This window comes from Zootoca vivipara, chromosome 11 (genome assembly GCF_965207765.1).
Source record: "Zootoca vivipara chromosome 11, rZooViv2.hap1.1, whole genome shotgun sequence".
Lineage (NCBI taxonomy): Eukaryota > Metazoa > Chordata > Lepidosauria > Squamata > Lacertidae > Zootoca > Zootoca vivipara.
In genome coordinates, this window is record NC_142594.1 from 47,196,130 (window position 1) to 47,210,972 (window position 14,843).

General features: G+C 40.8%; 1 protein-coding gene across 2 annotated transcripts in view; it reads right to left on the bottom strand.

Annotated features, from left to right (window-relative positions):
- Positions 1 to 592: 592 nt before the first annotated feature.
- Positions 593 to 14,843, bottom strand: part of RBM33 (RNA binding motif protein 33) — an 88,924-nt gene continuing 74,673 nt past the window's right edge. For both annotated transcript variants that reach the window (XM_035130072.3, XM_088654276.1), the window contains 2 exons: positions 4,400 to 4,488; positions 593 to 3,517 (listed from right to left, as the gene is read on the bottom strand). In XM_035130072.3, coding sequence (XP_034985963.1) covers positions 3,469 to 3,517; positions 4,400 to 4,488 — 138 coding nt within the window. In that variant the 3' untranslated portion in view covers positions 593 to 3,468. The remainder of the gene's footprint in view (positions 3,518 to 4,399; positions 4,489 to 14,843) is intronic.

A 14,843-nucleotide genomic window follows, 5' to 3' on the forward strand; every position in this document is an offset into this window, starting at 1 on the left:
TATAGTTCAAGGTCCTAGCACTAGGGGGGGGGGGCGCTATTTATAAACTCACTTAAGTTGAGCACCTCTCCTTTATGCTCAACATTATAACAAAAACTCTTTTGATAGTTTGAAGGCGTGTTAAACCACAATACTGATACAGGGAGGATTGGTGCAAGTTCCCATGACTCGTCTGCATCATGAGAATGAAGTAAACAACCTCCATTTCACAGTCTTGATAGAAACACTATTATCCAGCAGGTAAATATATTTCATAAATTAAGGTTACCAAACCTAAAAAGCTCCCTTGCCCAAATTAAAAACACACAAACCCCTATAAAAATGACAGATACTCTATTTCCCATTTAGCTTATTTGCCGTATTGTTCATTGCTATAAAACCATAATTTCTATTCCTGTATTACATGTAAGTTGGCTGCACCTTTTTGCTAAAAAGGACATGAGTTGAAGTATACAAGGAAATGTTGCAAACTTAAGTGAAAAGGAAAAAAACGAGGGGGGAAAAATATTCCACTGATCGTATTCACTGGCTAAATATCCATTCCAGGTTTCTGAAAGTTTATGGACAAATAATACACAGGTCAGGATATATGTATTGACTTACTAGCATCTTTATAAAAAAAAGTTGAAGAGTTACACCAAAAAAAGAACATTTATGGAACTTCTTCCACTCAACTTCGATAAGACAACAACACTCCCGGCCCACCAAATAAGCTTTGATGTGGCTGAATTTGCAAGCGCAGGAAGAGCTTCATTTACAATTTGTTTAAAAGTCCCTTATTTACATAATACATTAAATGCAATTGTTGCATTTCACATCTTATTTCAAATGCATGATACAGAAAGAACAAGATAATGGTTGCAACAGATCTTCTACAAAAAAAAACTGGGGAAACTTTGTACAAAGGGCAGGGCCTCCTGTTCTTAACTGTGATTTTGCTTTTGTGGATAGCACGTCAAAAAACAGAAAAGGAAAGGGGAAAAAAAGAAAAGAAAAGCCACACTGTGATCCTGCCAATACATCTGGTTCCAAGTGAGCATTAACCAATCTAGATATATTATTATACAGTACTATCTTAATGATAATTCAACCCAGAGGCTGGGTGCCTGCCACCCAGATCACAGGTTTTCCGCTGCTAGGGGAAAGAATTGCACGCGTCTCCCTCTTTCTAAAACCAAACAGGAACATTCCTGTGTTGAAATGCTGTGTGCGCGTACGTACACACACACACACACACACACACACACACAGCATACACAGCCTGTAACAGATGAGGTCAGACAAATGTGTCTACACTTTACTCAGACAAAAGCACAAACCACATTAAATGCCATACCACAGTCTATTTCCCATGGACAGAGAGGTCTGAAACCTGTAAACAGTCGAAGAACAACAAAACCTCAGAATTCCCTTAAGCGCAAGTCCCACTGACACCAGCAGATCTGAACTGTAAGCTTGCTCCTTAGGCACCATGAAATCCGCACATATACAAAGCCAAACCAACGAAGTCTTGCTCACTACAGAGCTCGGCTCATTAAAGTTGCCCACATTCCATGCAGTTCAACCATCACCTTGACTATTATTCGTTACTGAGAAGCTGTAGCTGCACAGTGCAATGAAGATCCAAGCTTTGTGAATAGTTTTTAAATCATCCCTAAAAGGCAGGCTTAGCATCTGCACAAGGACCAGCGCTGACTTGGGAGGTAAGTACAGACCGTTCAGTTATGAACAATGCTTGATACTTGTAAACCTTTGAAGGGCTCTTGAGCAGAGGGGAACTAAGCCATCCATCATGAACTAAGACTAAGAAGCAAAAATGAAAAGCATAAGACAGGAAAGGACAACAAAACTCACCCCCACAGCATGGCTCTATGGAGCAGGAGGGTGCTTACTAGCTAGTCATTAAAAACACAATTAAAATGATCAAACTTTTACTACTACAGCACCCTAATTAAGCTACTCCTGCAATATTTCCAGAGGGGAAAGAAAGCAATTTTGCCTTTAAACGACATGACAATATTTATAGCTTAATTGCTTCATCTTAATTCGGAATTCAGTTTTTATAACCCTACCTGTATATATAGAGTTTGGTTTTTTTAAAAACAAACCATTCATAATTTCACATAAAATGCAAGCCTTAAATAATATTTTTAAATGGTAATTCTTTCTCCTGCTCTAACGTTTTTATTCTAGCCAACACGCACGCACGCACGCACGCACGCACACACACACACAAAATGCTTGTAGTTGCTTTCTAATTACAGATTATTATCTGTAATTTTGCCATTCCGGCAGTTGCCTAATATATTAGCACTGAAAAATATTTCTAAAATTAAGGAAGCTCTCTCTCTCTCCCCAAACGATATCTGGGTACAAAGGAGCTTTCGGTAACAAAAAGATCCCTTCCTTTGGAAGAAACAAGCAGGATACAATGCAAAGCTTTACTTCCTACATAAAACACAGTTTCCTTGAAGTCTGCACATAATTTTTAGACCATCCTGGCATCCCATGGAATAAAAAGTCTTTGTAAGTTCAGCTTGTACAATTTGACAGCCTCTGCCATTATGCAGTCTTTGCTGAAAATTATTATACCAAGAAAATCTCAAGGAAAGATGCTAATCAAAATAATGGTACTATTCGTAACAACCTGCCAGGAATTAATCTTGTTTCATTGAATACTACTACTAGTGTTACTGTATATTGAATGTAAACATGTACAGGTTCCCACCCCCACCCTGACATCCTGCAATCGCCTTTGAAGGCAATCTAAGATATAATAAAAGAATGCTAATAGCCCTGCCTTTCAGATACTCTGGGAAGGAGAGACTTGTTAAGCCAGGAGAAGAAAAGAGGAAGGTTATTCCTACAAGGTGATGTTGGGAAAGGGAAAAGGTTGAGAGCATGCACAGTACTTCATATTGTTGGCTTCACCTCACTGGGAATAAGAACTTTCAAGAATGAACTCTTGGAAAAATACCAACAAATTACACAGCCCCTGTTTTATTCTATCTACTTAGCTAAAAAAAAATTCAGATAGGTATGGACACCATCTCATTCCAACACCCCACATTGGAAGATAAGAGCAACCATTATCAAATATTCTTTGCTATGAAGAAGCATAAATTTTTTCAAAGTTAGTGTTCTTTCAATCTGAGTCACTGTGATCACATAGTACATTTCTTGAAAAAAACACCCGTGTACACACATTTGTGCACAAGGACACGAGACCTATAGCTCCATGTGTCGACACGGTAAAAGAAAGCCAATACAAAACTCTCCATTTCTGGATCCTTGTTAACTCTAGCTTCCACTGCAGTAAAGCTGCTGCTGTCTGTAGTGTCATAGAGTAGTCTGAAGTTTCAGGGGGGCACTGCAAAGCTGGCATGGGAGATCACGAGGAGATCCTGCCTTGCGACTTCCTTCAAAGGAAGCTACACGTAGAAGAACAGACCTGTTGCGTTCAGCAGGTCACTCCACTATCAGTGCCACGTTGATGTGCGACAAATCTATCATATGCCTAAGAAGAAGGTCAACAGACAATGGTCAAGGAACACGTTTTCTACAAAGAGCACAATAGCTTATACCATTAAGTGAAACTAAGGAACCTTACTTTCTGCACATTTTTATCACAAGTCCAAGACATGTTTCAAACATAACCATGTCAGTCTAATAATGCATGGTTTACTGAATGACATGCAAGCCAGGTCCTCCCTCCTTGCCCCCCATTTAGGCGCCTGACTTCAGGGCTTGTTAATCAAGTTTCCTGTGACATCCAAATAGGGAAAGTGTGGTTTAAGTGCTGCTTGCACTATAGGTTTCCAGGCCAGACATCATGGGAAACTGGTTTAGCTGTGTGGAAGGCCCACAAAGAGGAGAAGAAACAGGGGATTAAATATTTGTGTATGATCATAAATGTAACATTAGAACAGCCCTACTGGATCAGACTAAAGACTTACCTAATTCAGTATCTTGCGTCTCTCAATGGCCTGTTGGAAGTCCCAAAGGAGGACATGGCTTAAGAGAAACAATTCTCATCTCTTTAAGAAGACAAAAGGCTCTTGTATAGTGACAGGTAGGTAGCCGTGTTGGTCTGACGTAGTCGAAACAAAATAAAAAAATTCCTTCCAGCAGCACCTTAAAGACCAACTAAGTTTTTATTTTGGTATGAGCTTTCGTGTGCATGCACACTTCTTCAGATACCTTATCTTCAGATACTTATTCTTCAGATACTTATCTGAAGAAGTGTGCATGCACACGAAAGCTCATACCAAAATAAAAACTTAGTTGGTCTTTAAGGTGCTGCTGGAAGGAATTTTTTTATATCTTGTATAGTGGTTTGAGTAGAATGCGTCTAGGATATTTTAGATATGACAAAATTAGAATTAGAATTAATATTTACCTGTGAAACTTCTGTTGAAATTTCAAAGCATCAGAGGGCTCTTTAAATTTTGCTATGGCCTTCCGCTGTTGAGGAAGCATCTGTAAACTCTATGGAAGACAAGAAGAGAACCACCTTATATTGCTTGCCTTTTAAAAGAACATCAGAGCTTTGAGTTATTTCTCTTCTCTACAAGGTGGAATCAGGCTGCTGCAGAGAATCAGAACATCATGGCTGGAATCTCACCACCATTGCCTCCAGCCTCTGCAACTTGTAAGCCAACAAGCTCACCAGCCATGCACTCTCGGGCTTGCTGGTTGATTGAGAAATCCCATCCCTTATTCCTCTGGCCTGCCCCCAGCAGTACTAACATGCAGCAAAAATAGGCAATTTATTGAGGCCTTTTGGCCTGAATGATCATATAAAGCAGGGGTAGATATGTCAAAGGCACTGGTAGTCTCTAAAAATCTGATGCTGGAACTTAAGACCAGAGTCCCAACAAGAGCATGTTTGCACATACCCAGATTTCTTGCACATACATACGCAACAGCTTCTCATGCTAAGTTTAAAGGGTGTTCCTGAAGTTGTCCTGAATTTTGGTGACCTGTTGTGTTGCACAGGGCACTTGCAAAGAGGCAACTTTGGAAACCTTTGGATGCGGGTCTAAGGAATTGTACATTTTATGAGCTTTGCCCAGACTTGGATTCTAATCATTTGAAATACTTATGCAGTCTCTATATAAAGCCACCCTCAATCAAGCTTCTGGGATGGGGAGGGGACAGCTGTTTCAGAGAGAATCAGGGTAGATTCACACTATCCTACCCCAAACTTGCAGAACCAGTTTAAATATATTATATAAAAACAATAAAATCAATGAATATAAAACAAACAAGGCCCAACAGTAACATTTTATCTTCTGTTCTTGAAATGAATAAACATACAGTTCTCCCCAAAGATGGACAGTTGGTGGCTTCCTTCAATGAACCTAAACTCTGTGGGTTTATTTAGGTGTTATGAGAATAGCCCTGATTCTGTGGTACCAAATCAAAAAGTGGCTGGAAATTTTTGTGGTGTGACAGATACAGTAATCCAAGTGCATCCCAAATCTGTGAATGGCTGTATTTAGAGTAGGCTGGATCTAAATACAGGTACTAACCCCTCTCCTTTACAATAGAGTAAACAGGCTTAAGAAACCTCACATTTTCCCAAACTGGAGAAACACAGATACACCATAGCGGAGGTTCAATTTTGGTTGAACCCCTACACCAGAGGTTTCCAAACTGTGTGTTGCGACACTTTAATGCAGGCATCCCCAAACTGCGGCCCTCCAGATGTTTTGGCCTACAACTCCCATGATCCCTAGCTAACAGGACCAGTGGCCGGGGAAGATGGGATTTGTAGTCCAAAACATCTGGAGGGCCGAAGTTTGGGGATGCCTGCTTTAATGTGTCACCTGCAGTGTGTAGGTGTGTCGTGCAAACGCTCCCCGTGCTCCTCCCAGGACTGGAAAGGGGTTAGTTTAACCTCCAGTTTTGCTAGTAAAACTGAATTACCGTGTCGCGAAATGATGCAGGTCTAAAAAATGTGTCACCAACATGAAAAGTTTGGAAAGCTCCGCCCTACACCACAGAATAATTAGCCTTATAATTAATCCTCCGCTACTCAAATCATTCTAGACACCAGCTCTCCATCTTTCTGTGGAAAGTCGAAAGAGAGCTACTGCAGAATTCTGCTAGTTTTGAAATCTGAACTATCCATCTTGTAAGAATAGTCCTGTTTTCAGAAGGCTACTTGTAGGTCCTCCTAATTATTATTATATTGTAAGTAGCAGACACAATACTGCTTGCATTAGTCCTATGTCTTTGGAGGATGCACAATGCCACTGTTTCAACCTTTTCCTTTGCTAATTTCAAGTTCTCAGAGGACACTGACAACCCATCAAAGTGAGGTAACCAATGGCTGCTTAGTTAACATGTTTAGAAGCAGGCTAGTTGAACCCAAGACCAATTACTATAAGTACAGTTTCTTTGCTATGGACTTAAAACAGAGAGTGTACACCCTGGCTTTAATACACAATGGCCAAAGCTGGACTACAAAAGGGGGGGGGGAGGCAGAAATCTTTAACATCTCTAACACCCATCTTGAATACCAGTCTGGAAAGCAGCTATTTATTAACAGGACTACCAGCCATCAGTTGATTACAAGTTTATTACAAGAACCAAACTATGACTCATAAAGTATCAGCAAAAAACTTACTTAAGTATTTGCATTTAAAAATAACTACCCTTTTTTTTTAAAAAAAAATCAGGGCTTACAGAAATTATTACAGAAATATTCTGTACAGAAACACATTTGTTCCTTCAAATGGTGTGATTAATCATTGAGCATAATTTCTCTTTGCTACTCAGAAATAATGAGGAATACTGGGCTAATGAAATTCCACTTTCAATTAACTTTCTTTGAAGTGGGCTTACACCCATCAAAATCAAGTAAGCAATTATTTGTCAGGCCCCAAGACTAGTTGCAAATGTTCTACACATCCATGTAAAAGTAGATTTACAGGATTACTTTATGAAATAGCACACTGCAACTTGGTGTTTGAATGATCAGCTGGCCACTTGAATATTTGAAAACCACCACCACATTTCTAATATCATGTGAAATAATCTTGCATGTCCATTTATTGTTAAATAATGGTAGACAAACAGGGATGAAAACAATGGCTTTAGACATTCTAGTATTCAAACGACAATTCAGGAAAACAGTGCAGCATACAACCAGTTAGACATATTAAATAAAAACAATTGAATTTGCTTCTGTTCTTTTGTACAGAAAAGTGTCAAGAAAACTAGCTGAAGGCAATTGTTTTGGTAATGTGTGAATTTTGCACTGCTATCTTTAAACAAGTTCTGAACAATGACTACCCTGTTTCTCATATTTTAAGACATACCCATAAAATAAGCCATAGCAGGATTTTTAAGCATTCAAGGAATATAAGCCATACCCCGAAAATAAGACATAGTGATAGGCTCAGCAGCAATGCTGGCCACAGCAGGAGGAGGAGGGAAAAAATAAGACATCCCTTGAAAATAAACCATAGTGTGTTTTTTTGAGGAAAAAATAAATATAAGACGTGTCTTATAATATGAGAAACACGGTATGTTCAGGTGTAACAATAAACCATAACATAACATGACATACATTGACTGCTTCCCTCATCCCTCTTTCATTTGCAACTAACCAAGGTTTGTGCTATGTCCAAATTGGGAACTGTGATTAGTTTTAAATGCAGCTTATCTGAACAAGCCAGGATTTTGAACCACAGTTTGGAAGTTGAATTGTTTCGTAAAACCATGGTTAAACAAACCACAGTTCTGTTCTGAACATAACAATAAACTGCAGGTACTGGAAAATGGAAGGAAATGCTTCCAATCTCCTCACAGCCACCTTGCTGAAGGAGAAGGGATTGCATGAGAACCGTTCATGTGGCAATAAACCATAGTTTAGTGTTATGTCAAAACACATCCATTCTTTCAAAATATGCATTTCTGCTGAGTTCAGAGAGCAAGTGACAGCATTATGGAGTGAAAGGAAACCAGTCAATTAGTTGTTCATTTTGCAACACCGTTATCTGAAATATCTGCTCCCAATGGGCAAAATTCCTACAGGATAAACTGATGTTCCAGAAGGTGAATGACATGTAAAGATATTTCAGTTCACACTGCAGCTATATCAACTTCTAAAGCTCCTCCGAAACGGTTCTAACAGCTCTTCCTGGTGCTGGCTACGGAGTGCTTGTTTTAACTCTTAACATGATACAGAAATGTTTATTTCCCCCATTGCAAGTAACCTGTAAATTGGTCCTGAGAGACAAGGTGTGTTTTTGTTATTTTACACAACCAACACTCATTTCTACCTGAACACTTCTGGAATGAATACAAGTTTCTTTATGAACCCATTCATAAACAAATGACCACACATTTTCATGGGAATCAAAAACATGGAAATCACTATCCAGAATGAGTGTCTGAAAAGAACATGTAATCTGTGAGCTAAATACATATCATAAGAAAAATTAAAAAATTAAACACCAATACCAGCAGTATCCATTGGTCTTCATAGATAAATGAAAAATGCCTTTCATCTTATTGTGATTTTTTAAAAGCTCTTAAGTAATAAATTTAACAAAGGCCAACAAAGCTTCAACTTTATATCTGAATAAGGCTTCTGAAGCTTGCCATGAAACCTCACAGTTTAATGAACACAAAACAAACTGAAACCTACTTTTTAAAAAACTCTTAAACACCCACTTTAGCTTAGCAACTCTGGTAGAGGGGTTCTCTTAACATCCTTATAAAATGTATTGATGATCCTTGTTTTACTTTATGTAACAAAAAATAGACTGCAGCTTAAACACTGCAACAAAGGGCATTAGCTTATTCTTATTTAAATGAATACTTTTATAGCAAACACTGTTTAATCTTAAAGTTTTACAACAGGAACCTGAGTAAACAAAGTTGTGGTGTTCGGCATCGTGACTTAAGCTGGGCAGGAAATCTCAGCAATAACTTGTGGAAAACAGATCGTGGGGGGCAAAAGATCTTTCCTCAAGTCTGCGCTCTCTCATCCCCTTACCCTTTCCCCCCCAGGTACGTGCCCCATATTTACCAGCAGGAACACTATTCAGTCTGCTAGGTCATTTCCCCATCGCCAACATATAACTAGATGAATGAAATTCTTTGTAAAGTCAATGCTCGCCACTGGACACTGAGTTAAAGAACATGCTTACAAAAACAGAAACCATTTGCATTTAGTCAAAGTATCTAGGTTAGGATTTTGTCTCCCACAGAACAGTCACTTATGGTGGATAATTCCTTCTTCTCCCTGAAGGGAATGGCATGCTTAAAGGTCCACATAAGTCAACAGGAGGGACAAGTAACCATAGGAGGTCATTTCCCCGTCAACGACATGCAGCAATTCCTCCTGTGTCAACTGGTGCTCTCCTGAAACTTCTTCGGCCCTGCTGCTAATAACTGATTCTCACAACCAAGTTAGGTGTCTCTCTCTCAACTACCGCAGGACATCCTCCCAATGCTTTAGCCTCCAGCCTCCTGTGACAGCCAATTGAGGGGGGAAAGAAGAAGCTATATTTAGCTGTTGCGCCATTTTTCAAGTCAACATTCTATATAAAACTCTCTGTGCAGACAGAGCTGGTAATATTATGGATTAAACCAGGGGTGAAGAATCTCCAATTGGGGCAGGCCAAATGCGGTGGTCAAACCTATCTGGCCACTGGGGCTGTCCTCCAATGCACTGCATTAATTCATAGTCAACCCAGGGCCACTTTGCACAAAACCACCCCAAAATGAGAGAGCCAAGCTGAGTGTACAGTGGCACATGTTTTGAGTGCCTGGGTTCTCAGGAGAGGGAAAGATAAGTCCTAGCCTTGGGGCTGCTGGAGGGCATGGGGAGCCAAGTATGTAAGCTGGCCATCCCACTCAACTCTGGATCTGTTTTGTTCAACTATGGTATCCAAACACTTTCAGGGGAGCTGCCAGTAAATTTTCACTTTGGGCTCCGTGCCTGTTCCAACTCATGATCCTTGCACCATACTGCCCATTGTGTTAATTATTTGGCGTTTTTAATTAACTTTGCCAAGTTTCTCAATGACATTAGCTAACAAGACTTAGAATGGTTTCCAAGTCACAGGCTGAAGTGTTTAGTGTAAAGCTCATTCACTGTTAAGTGAACATTTGATTCCTTCCACAGATTCTCTCTCATTTACCTCTTGCTGCCTGAAGAAACATTCTCTTTCCTAGGCATTTTGAGCTTTGTTTTAAACAGTGCAACTTGCACAAACAATGTTTATTTTCTTTATTTTAACTCAAGTCTCCTTGTGATTTAAAACAGGGGTCAGCAAACTACGGTCCGCAAGCCTGATCTGGCCCAATTGCCCTCAGGATCCTGCCCACGGACGTTCTGTGGATCAGCATTTGTTTTATTTTTTTCCGTTAATTTTTCCCCAGCGCCATTTCCCTCCCACCCCCTCACACACCACGGCGCCTCCTCCCTCCCTCCTCCTGGCTTCTCCCCATCCTTCTCCCTGCCCTGTGTAGTGGAGGAAGGGGGCTGGGCTCAGCACCATTTTGGGCAGTGCCTCTCCAGAGCCAGCCAGCCCTTTTGGGCTGCTCGTCCCTCTGCCACTGACAGCCTCTACTGCTCGCAAGGGCAGGCACAGGAGCCGCAGTTGGCAGAGCGCAGCGCAGCGCAGCGCAGCGCAGCGCAGCACAGCACCTTCCAACTGCAGCTCCTGTGCCTGCCCTTGCGAGTGGCAGAGGCCGGTGGCAGCAGCGAGATGAGCAACCCAAAAGCAGCCCTCGCAGGGGCAGGCACAGGAGCCGCGGTTGGGAAAGCATAGCGCCGATGTCAGCAGCATAGGTAGGCAGGGGAAGGGGAGGGGCTGGGGAAGAGAGAGAAGCCCCCCTCCGCCATGTGTGCTCACATGCCCGGTCTGGCCCACCACAAGGTCTGGGAGACAGTGAACGGGCCCCCTCCAAAAAAGCTTGCTGACCTCTGACTTAAAGGAAGAGTATACCATATCAATTTCTTTTTAACACTCATTTATTACTTTCTTTTCCAGGAGACTCTGCTGTGAGTTCCTGTGGTCATAAGCCTGACAAATTCAAAAAGGAAAATTAGCAATGTTTTGAGAAAAATGCTTTGTTTTGGATGATGAAGAAATTAAGATAAAGTTCTTTTCCCAAGTAACTTGACCCAACTATTAGCTAATAACTTACTGTACCAGCGTCTGCTTTGGGGCTTCCAAATACAGGTGCTAGGAAAACATATAAAATGGAGTTAAGTCTGCATAGCTTGGTTACATTATTATAGACTGTTCAAATTCCACTTGTGGAATACTGTACAAGAAGCATCATTTTAACCTTCAAACACTAACCAAAATAGTTGTTCTTCTAACATTCCACAGAATACAGAGATGTATATGTATGTATGGTATATGTATGTATTATATATATATATATATATATATATATATATATATATATATATATATATATGGACAGCACTGTGTTTCAAAATGACTTCACAAGAGTTACAGGTGTTGGTTTCAACCACCTGTAAATTGCACACTTCCCTTCAAAGTGTTCTTTCCTAAAGTTTCTTTTCAGCTTTAAGTATTTGTGTGCACCTTTTTAGCAGAAACCTCAATCTATAAAGCCAGTTTCAAACATTCATTCACAAACTAGCACGGCCAACCAACTTTGGCTATCAGCTGCTTGGGGTCATCACGGGCATGGAGCTGGTCAGCCCTATTCTGTTGGCAACCGTCTGCCTCAGGAGACTTTAGGCATAAAGTCAACTAGCTGGAGAGTTGCAGTGCCTGCTGTGGCTATAGAGACCAATGCAGGAGAGACATGTTTTATTGCAGGTGGCACAAATGATATAGGATTGCCTGACCCTGACTGAGAAGGATCCTGCAATGGGCCTGTGAGCAGACCCAGAAATTTCTGCATTGTAAAGTCTTATATCCACAGAATAATGAAGAATATCCTACTGCAGTGTGACAGAATGGAAGGGCAGAGCAATGCAGATAGGAGCTGGCTTGAGTCTCAAAGCAGGCAACACCCATGGTTTCTATGGTTTCCCCTACACCAGCCACACTTGAAGAAGGTTGGTTGTTGGCAGCATGTCTAGTGGGGGGCTGCACTCCAGAAACTATAGTAGGCATCCAGAAAAGGCTGGAGTGGATATCTGGGGAAAGATGCCCCCTGTTAAGCCAAGAAAATTGGTGGCCATATTCTCTCCCCAGTCCTCTGACTGTTAGTCCTGCCCACACCTGCTGTCGCTTTCCACCTTGGTAGATCTACCATTCTTCCAAAGCCCCACTCTGTCCTTTTTTTTAAATAATGATAATAATAATAACAATTTATTAATTTTCAAAAAGCAAAATTTTAAAAAACCACAATATAAAAACAGTATAAAACAAATCAATTATAGCAATCCAGATCATAAATCTTAACTCAGTTGACTACCCTCCACTCCTCCTCTTAGTTCCATTGTATTAGCTTATTCATGCACGTTCCTGGAGCCTTATATTCTTAATAATCCAATCTTGAAACCTTAAAAGCCCCACTCTGTCCTGCTCTTCTGCTGAAGACCAAGAACAAGCTATCGCTTCTCCTCACCCCCAAAAAAGCTTCTGTACAAGAATACAAAACAAAAGTTCCACACACCAAATTATCCCCTGTCATTCTATCATATTCAGGAGCTGATTTCAAAGAAAGGCAGAGGGAGAGTTCTTGTAAGGACTGGAATGGACTTCTGTGGAAGGTTGGATTTTGCTTACTGGTCTTTTGTTCAGGTACTGAATATTTCTGCTGGGCTGAGCACAAACCTTGTGTAGGAGTGGGGCAAAAATACAGAGTCCACCAACACATGGGAATTGTGTTTTTATCTTGTATTTTCATACCATGAACCACCCAGAGATCTGCAGATGAAGGGTGGTATACAAATTTAATTAATTAATTAATTAATTAATTAACTAACTAACAATGCTTTTTTGGGGGGGGGGGAGATGAGGCAATCTGTGTTTTAAGTTGGTTCCAGGCAACCTACAAGGGAGCTGGGAACAGTTTTCCCATTTCTAAAAAGTAAGGTGTAAAGAATCAGGTTTGTAGGGATGCCAGGCCACTTGTTGTGTAGCCCCTTTTTCACTTGGGTAGGAGGTGTCAGGCTACACTTCCTCAATGGAGGACAAAAGCACTCTGCATGTAGTCAGAAGCACTTTTTGTATATTCCACTTGGACAGGACCAGCTGGGTCATTTGTGGATTGCACTCTCAACTGCAACCAGTTTACTCCTAGCTCAATGCATTCTGGAAACCAAATGATAAAATGCAGGGCATGCCAAGGCACTCGGCATCATCAGAATTCACCACCCCAAACTTCTGGCCCATCTTAATTCCTGCAATAGACTTATTTATCTGAAGCATTTTTACTAAGCACTTGCACCAAGAAAAGGCTTTCAGGGCGGATATGATACTCCCCACCGTTGAGTTTAGAATCTAGAAGCCACTACCCAAAAGGAAAAAGGATTTGGAGGGAGTAGGGTAAAAAAGTCAAGTACTAGTTTTTAGTTACAAAGTTCGTTAACGACCAACTGGAATGGGAACAGTTAGGAACAGAGGTTGAGAGGCTAACACAGGCATCCCCAAACTTCGGCCCTTCAGATGTTTTGGACTACAATTCCCATCATCCCTGACCACTGGTCCTGTTAGCTAGGGATCATGGGAGTTGTAGGCCAAAACATCTGGAGGGCCGCAGTTTGGGGATGCCTGGGCTAACATAAAGCTGATGTGGAAAGCAGCTATAAAAACATGGCTACACCAACTCAGGATGAAAATCTGTCTCTTTGGCAAAATAGGAAAGGCAGAAACACACAAGAATTTTGTGTGTGTGTGTGTGTGTGTGCAAGTAAAACATGCAGGGACTCTTCACTGTTGCACAGAATACAAAGAAATGGAGACGTCTCCAAAGTAAGGTTATTCATCAGTTCATATGCAATCTTACTCTCATGCCAACCTAAGGTTCCCTACAACATGTGATGATACATCAATTTTGATTCAAAACCATTTTTAATTTACAAGCTGCTCACTATAAAACAAACAATCCTCACATTACCCTATGTGAGCACTAGGTTGTGCCATCACTCTAAGAATGCCAAGTGGGACACACTGAGAAAGGCACAGTCACTTTTTCTCCCCTTTCTCAAGCCACAAGGAGTCACCTTTAATTACATTCTTAAAGCATACCTGTCATGTTAAAAACATCTTTCTCTTTAAACACACTTCAACACAAAGTTTGCAAAAATAACTAAGCCACTTACAAAGAATCAATGATTAACACATCAATCTATGATGGTGCCGTGTATTCTCTACTCTAGCATGTCATATTAAGCAGTACATTATTATTTTTAGGGAGTGAAAGGTGGAATATTTAACATGAAACTGGATCTCCACCTTTACAAAGCTAGTTTTATAACTGTATTATTATTATTCGGGGGGGGGGGAGAGATATTGTTTCCAAATAATGGAGGAGTGGTTTTCACAAGCATGACACTGCGATAATAATCTGATAATATTCCCTGGCAGTGCGGCTGTAAAGAGCTGTCGGTCTTGAATTCCAGAGATTCATTTGAACGTATAAATGGCCAACAGGTAACTAATGTTTCAGGTCAGAGGAACCTTCCCCAGCCTGGTCACTCCCGGGTATTTGGGCTCCAATTACCATCAGACTCAGCTGATGCTAGTTGGGCTGGTGGGAGGGAGTTGCAGTTCAAAAGGCTTGAAAGTAACCAGTTGGGGAAGACTGGGGTGGAGTTTACTGAGTAAGCCCAACACTGCAACAACAGGCTGCTATGTCAGTACTCATCTTTCAGATTAAGGTGG